Below are 7,389 nucleotides of genomic sequence, written 5' to 3'. Positions count from 1 at the left end.
TCTCTCTCTCTCTCTCTCTCTCTCTCTCTCTCTCCCCCTCCCAGCTCTGTTCGATTATCATACTGTCTATCTGTCTGTTCGTCTATTTGCACGTTGCTCCGAGTAATTTTGATAATGATAATTAAATATATGCTGCTGCAACTGATGATGATGATGATGATGATGATGATGATGATGATGATGATGATGATGATGATGATGATGATGATGATGATGATCCCTCCAGACTGTGGTTCGTGTTTTGCGATGGCTGCCACAAGCGTCATAGCTGACCGCGCCAACATCAAGAGAGGTGGGGTCTGGCCTTCCACATACCTCTCTGTACAGGTAAGTCGTAAATGTCTACCTATCTCTCTATTGTACATGAAAGTCCTGATTCTCCACCTATCTCTCTACACAGGTAAGACCTGCTTCTCTATATATTTTTCTATTGCGTAGAAAATCCTGATTTTTCAACATATCTCTTAATTGAACAAGTGAGACCTGATTCTGAAACCAATCTTTCTGAACAGGCAAATCCTGATTCTCCACCTATCTGTGTGTTGTGCCTGTAGTTCTGGTTCTCCATAATGTACATTCTTGTGTACATGTAAGTCCTGATTCTCCACCTATATCTTTGTTGCGAAGGTAAACCCTGATTCTTCAACTGTCTCTTTATAAAGGTGAGTTCTCAATTTCCACCTATCTCTCTGTGCAGATTAAACCTGATTCTCCTCCTATCTCTCTGTTGTACAGGTAAGTCCTGTTTCCCCACCTGTTTCTCTGTACAGGTAAATCTTGATTCTCCACAAATCTCTCTATTTTGCTGGTAAGGATTCGCCACATAAATCCTTGTCGTTCAGGTAAGTCCTTTTTCTTCACCTGTCGCTATGTAAAGGTGAGTCTTGAATGTCCGCCTTTCTCTCCAGACACATAAGCATGTTCTCAAATTTAAAGAATTTTAGGGAGTTAAGGGGGCAAGAATGCCGCTAAATTATAGCTGTCTTGTAGATGTGCTTCTTTTGACTTACGGTACACGTACAAACAAAGAAATGATTGTCATTATTCTCCTCTTTCACCCTAATATTGGGTATAGGCCTCATCGTCCTTTTCTTCTTCGTATAATACTCTCTGTTGTTGAACCTCTATCTTCAGCATTTCATATCAGTTTGCACCTAATGTTACGAAAAAAACTAAAGTATGATCATGTGACTCCTATTTTAAAAGCATTACACTGGCTCCCAGTGAAAGAGCGTATCATATATAAAATCTGTTTAACTTGCTACAAGTGCTTAAATGATTTATCACCGGACTATCTAAAACAGCTTTTAACACCCTATGTGCCTCCTAGAACGCTCAGATCATCAAGTGACAAAGCAACCCTTGTTAAGCCTAAAATAAATTATAAATCATATGGCCAACGCTCTTTTTCATATTTTGCCCCACTTGTTTGGAATAGGCTTCCAAAAACTATCAGAAAAGCAGAAAATCTAGAAATTTTTAAGAAGAAACTAAAATCATTTCTATTTTCATCCTATTTCGATTAGACAGAATGCATCCAAGCTGTAGATCGTTGTGAGTTTGTATGTGCGTATGTGCATATGTACGTATGTGTGTATGTGAGTATGTATGTGTGTGTGGTGCGTGCGTGAGTGAATATGTGTTTGCATGAGTATGTAACACTACGTACCTTTAAAATTGATTTGTAAATCCATAATATGTATCATGTTAAGCGCATAGAGCATTGCATAAGTGAATATGCGCTATATAAATGCAATCCATTATTATTATTAATGTGTTGCAAGTGCCGTTAAACTCTTATTAAAACTAAACTTTATAATATTTTGTTACTCAATAGTAGTATTTCTATTTTCTGCACTTATATGATAAATTTGTGTTTCAAATGCCATGAAACTCTTACTAAAACTGAAACTTTGTATGTTACTCTCTTGTAATCTTTTGCTCTTATATGACGTATTTGTGCTACAAGTGCAGTGGAACTCTAACGTTAACTAAAACTGTTTGTGTTACTCTCTAGAAACACTTATATGACCCATTTGTGCCGGCAGCACCATGATGCAGTAATGTAAACTAAAATGTTGCATGTTTCTCTCTAGTAACACTTATATGACCTATTTGTTTTGCTAATGTTGTACAACTCTTCCTAAAACTAAAACTATGTCTGCTACCTTCTAGTAACTAGTAACACCTATATGACCCTTTCGTGCTGCAAGCGCCGTAAAACTCTTACTAAAACTAAAACGTTGTGTGTTACTCCTTTGTTACCTTCTGCACTCTATGACCTAATTGTGTACAAGCACCGTAAAACTCTAACGTTAACTAAAACTGTTAAATATGTTACTCTCTAGAAACCTTTATATGACCTATTTGTGTTGATGGCGCCTTGATACAGTAATGTAAACTAAAATTTTGTATTTTGCTCTCTAGTAACACTACTTATATGACCTATTTGTGTTGCAAGTGCCGTAAAACTCTTACTTAACCTAAACTATCCGGCCACAGCACGTTCTGGACTGTGCGAAAGCGGGCAACTGTCAGGGCGGAAGTGACGCTGAAGTGTTTCGATACGCCCATACTCGCGGGATTCCTGACGAGACTTGTAACAACTACCAGGCTATAGTTCAGGGTATGCTTGTTTTGTTGATTCCATTATCATTATCGTCGACGTTGTCATCATTAATGAAATCGTGGTTGCAACACCATCATCATCATCATCATCATCATCATCATCCTCAGCAGCAGCAGCACCAACAGCGTTGTCGTTAGCTCCTCCTCCTCCTCCTCCTCCCCCTCCTCCTCGTCTTCCTCCTCCTCCTCCTCCTCCCCCTCCTTCTCCTCCTCCTCCTCCTCCTCCTCAGACACTTGGAACGCAAATAGCTAAACTCAACGTTTGTTCTAGCAATTTTTTCTTAATTGTTCGATTGGATTTCATATGTTTCTTTTTATTCCTTCAGAATGTTCATCTTTCAACCAGTGCGGTACGTGCACCAGAACTTCAAACTGCTTTTCGCTCAGCCAGTACAGGTAAGGAAATTTTTTTTAAATGTTTGTAAATCGTTTATGTAAAATTTACTATGGTACCATGGTAAGTGTCGTCGGCAAGCTCTTGAAATGTCAAATATTCGTAGTGCAACTTTTACTCAAATACCTCTTTAACGGACGAATCAATGTATCTCATACTTTGCACAGTAGTTTGTATCAATTTGTCTCAACTTAAGAATATTTTGTTGAAGCTAGATTTTTAAAAATTCTTTATAAATTTATATTAAATACTATAAATCTCCGTACGCGGAAAATTGGCTTGTTCACAGCACTTCCTACTTCTCACACACATTTTGCATACACATAATATGGCCTACGTCACAGCTCACCAAAGACACTTATTAGTGGCAAAACTTGTTACAAGAATTTAGTTCTATGTATAGTGAACACTTTTTCGCACTAAAGATTCTCAAACCTCAATTAGAAAAGAAAATGACGGACCTGCTTTTAAAGCAATATTGCCCAAGCTATAAAACCTTTAAAAATCTGTAGACTCCGTCCCCATTTTTTTAATTTTGATTAAGGTTTATAAAGGAAGTTTCTAGAATACAGCTAACAGTTGTTTACAAAATTGTTGACGAAGTGATGCAAGACGAATTGATGCAAGAAATTTGGAAAAAAAATGAGGAGTCTATGTTTGACAGTTGAGGAAATATTTTAACATTTTGCGTCGGAAATTTTTTTTACCGCATTTTGAAAGAAGAGAGAAAAAGTCGTTTAAAAATTTAACTCTACAGGTCACATCACATATTTATTTTAGCTTGCTTTTGTCAATATTTAGAATTATTTGAAATTCAATTTCGGTGTAACGTGTTTTTAACTCAAGTTAAAAATATCACAAACTCAGAAATTGCAGTTCTTACTTTTTTAAAAATCTTAAATTTGGCCTTATGACAGTTTAACAGCTGGCAACGATGAGCAAATGTGCAAACATTTACAGTACAGCATAACCGGTGTGGGCGTCGTAGAGGTTAGACTCTTTGCTGTCGCACGCAGGAGCCGCGATTTGAATTCCCGAGTAGGCAGATGTATCTATCAAATATCTCAGTCGCTCGGTTGGGAAGTTGTATCCTTCTCAGCCTGGGTTGACCCAGTTAAACAGGATCGAAAACCCGTCTCCTAAATTGTCTAAGTTGTTTTCGATGGGGCATAAAGCTCGCCTCCTAACTCATCTAACTGTATTGATGAGAACGTAAAAAAACCCACCTCCAACATTTTAAAAGGAATTTTAAAAAAGAAATATACAAAGATACAGTGCTGTCTTTTGTTTTACTCTCAGTCGCTTCTGAAGAAATCTTCAAAGCGCTATGCCGAGCAGTTTTAGTCAAAAATAATATTTCACAATAGAACCTGCTCTAACGGCCACCTGTATCTAGGCCAATCAGTTGTATCAACGGCCACTTCTCATTTCATCATTTGTTCATTTTTTAAACATAATGACACTGTGAGAGACGTCCACCTGCTTAAGGACGAGGGTCGTAGACAGTTTGAATTGTATTTTCATTTCTATGGGTGAGCTTAAAATTTCTCAAAACTCTCCCTCCCTAGGCCCACTTAGCTCTTTTTTTTTCTCCTCAGAAGGGTTAGGGTCGGGGACCACGGAAGTGTGAGTGGGAGAGAGAACATCATGGCCGAGGTGCTCCACGCGGGGCCTGTCAGGTGGGATCATTGTCGTCGTCATCGTTGTCGTCATCTTGGTTGCTGATACTGTTGCTCTGCTGTTGTTGTTGCTGTTGCTCTTTCTGCTGTTGTTGCTGTTATTGTTGTTGTTGGTGGTGGTGGTGTTGGTCTTCTTGTTGTTGTTGTTATAGTTGTTGTTATTGTTGTTGTTATTTTTCGTCGGTCGCCTGATGAAATCGTGAATTCCACATGAAGCAAATTTTACAGGAGATGGAAAAAACTGATTTTCTCCGTCATTTGGCGTTCAAGAAATAAACTAAATGAATAGATCTGATCAATTACCTTTTAGAAATAATACTGTAGTACGTTATTTACCATATATGGTCATTTTTTCGAAAAAGTGTGGGATTCACGATGTTCATATTCGAATCTCGCCTGATGCGGTCGTGAATTCCACACAGGTGTGGAATTCACGATTTCATCAGTAGGCTTTTGGGAACGCGGTGTTGTATTCACGTTTAAAGGCAGTGTGTATTCTCTTATTAGAGGCCCTGGTATGTTAAAAAATATATGAAAGCACGAAATACTGTTATAAGAAAGACTTAAAAAGATCAAATTAAAACTGAGTATGACATTACAGACTAAGTGAAACAGAAAGCTATTCATTATTTTACCACTATAAACATCTCTCATTCTTACATGAATGTGAAATTGTATGTAATTTATGAAATCATACTCCTTCATTTGCGTGCTTTCTCTTTTTCTATCCTTCTTTGTCCAATTGTGTGTAAGTGTATATCCTTTTTATTGGGCTTGGACAGGGTGGTGGTGGATGGGTTGAGAACTTGGTGTAATGTCAAACTTTTATACCCCGTGAATGACTGAATGATCATCTTTCATTATCTTACTCATTTTGTCTCTCAGATCCTGAAAATTACTCTTTGTCATTTATAAGGAGAATGATACAGTGGTGGGGAACTGTTTGTTGAGGTTTCTTTGTCTCTTGACTTTAGAAGACTCTCCCACTCTCCGTTAGAGTTCAGTTTGCAAAGAATTCCTCCTTATGTATATCAGAGGCTTCATACTGCATTAACAGCTTGGTCTTCTTTTTGTCTACCCGACCGGACAGTAATGTGGACAGCAATTTTGACATCATGGGGGAAAATAATATGGTCCACAAATTTCACTTTATATTGTCTTCGTTGATGTAATTACAACAATTGTAAGTTCTGAAAAAGTCTTTTATTTAAAGCCGTAGCTCAATGACGCTGTGCATACTTTCTACTTGCATATGAGTGTAGCCTCTAATAAGATTTTGTTAACAAATTCGTGTTTGCTCTGAGTGGAAAAGACACTCAGGGGATTTGAAATTGATGCAATTTTGTACTAATACACACACACTCACACACTCACACACACATACACACACACACACATACACACACTCACACACACACACACACACACACACACACACACACACACACACCCTAGCTGTATAATAATATAATAATATTGTTATAACCTTCTATGCATATGTGTACGTTGAAAAAAGTCCATCAAACAACTTGGGAATTCACTTGCAATCAAATCACCTTGTGCCTTGTGTCATAAGTAATAGATGGCATCATACGAGGTCGCAGTGAAGATTTTGTGCATGTTTCTAGAACAAGAGCCTGAGCAATCGATAGACAGTGACAAAAGTACACCCTGAAGATTCATGCAAATCATCAACAATTCTTCTTGCCTAAGAGCAGAGGTATTATCCATGGCGTGCCCTTTCTTTGTCGCTTTTTTCTGACATGTGGTGAGAGTCCCACTTAGTCTGGCTGACGTTGTCATGACTCAAAACTCACGCACAATTCACATTGATCCTTGTTTGGCTCACAGGTCGACATGGTATTTCCATCTATTACGTATTTGAGTAGCCTGACATATAAGGCAGATTGTCCCTGACCTGTGCATGCGGTTTCAATCTCCCACTGATTACAGAATCAGGGATCAAGATACAGTTTTCCAGAGCTTTGCTGGAAATAGTGAGTGGGAAACTTCAGAAGCCTGTTCACAGATGTTAAGAGAAAATCCTTGGCTTGCACAACCCTTGTGGATTGTTTGGTGGTGCAGCTGGGTGGGCTCTTCTAAAGCACTCTTTACAAAGTACTGGAGGGTCCAGGTTGTCACCAACAAATGCTGGAGGAAGTTTCTCAGGATCAGAGGGACAGACAGAGTCACCAATGAGGAAGTAAGGAGTAGAAAATTTGCAGACAGAAGAAAGCTGTGGAGATGGGCTGAACTGAGCATACCATAAGGAAATCAGGCAGCTACATAACAAATACAATTTCAATTTTGAGTCTACAGGTTACACGATCAAGGGAAGGCCATGTTGAACCTGTTACAAAAGTCGCAAAGAATGAAGAACAGAAAAGTGGAAAGACATTTGACAAATATGAAGAAGTTAGCCCAGGGTAGGGAATAGTGGAAAGTGTTTGTCCGTACGGGTGAGCCAGGCGATGATGAAACTGGCATGAGCACTTCTAGAGCAATTTACAATGGGTGAGCCCGGTCATAGATATCAACATCCTGCAAACTTAGATCTTCTGGTCATTCTGTTTCAGATAATAAACCCAAGTGAGCATCTTTCAGCTTGGTGTTACCCCCAGTGGGTCGGGGGGATATAAATAGACCCACTGCTTCGTCTGCAGAAGGTGCAACCCCTTCAAAGGCGAG

General features: G+C 38.8%; 1 protein-coding gene across 1 annotated transcript in view; it reads left to right on the top strand.

Moving 5' to 3' along the window:
• The first annotated feature begins 213 nt into the window (after nt 1–213).
• The window catches only part of LOC106012055 (cathepsin Z-like), a 17,992-nt gene continuing 10,816 nt past the window's right edge, over nt 214–7,389 (top strand). Inside the window, exons 1-5 of the mRNA XM_035970315.1 lie at nt 214–327; nt 2,503–2,626; nt 2,955–3,024; nt 4,621–4,739; nt 6,655–6,698. Of these exons, the coding sequence (XP_035826208.1) occupies nt 214–327; nt 2,503–2,626; nt 2,955–3,024; nt 4,621–4,739; nt 6,655–6,698 (471 nt within the window). The remainder of the gene's footprint in view (nt 328–2,502; nt 2,627–2,954; nt 3,025–4,620; nt 4,740–6,654; nt 6,699–7,389) is intronic.

The sequence above is a fragment of the Aplysia californica genome, unplaced genomic scaffold (genome assembly GCF_000002075.1).
Source record: "Aplysia californica isolate F4 #8 unplaced genomic scaffold, AplCal3.0 scaffold00252, whole genome shotgun sequence".
Lineage (NCBI taxonomy): Eukaryota > Metazoa > Mollusca > Gastropoda > Aplysiida > Aplysiidae > Aplysia > Aplysia californica.
Note: the sequence above shows the minus strand (reverse complement) of the source record. Positions and strands in the feature narration are given on the sequence as shown.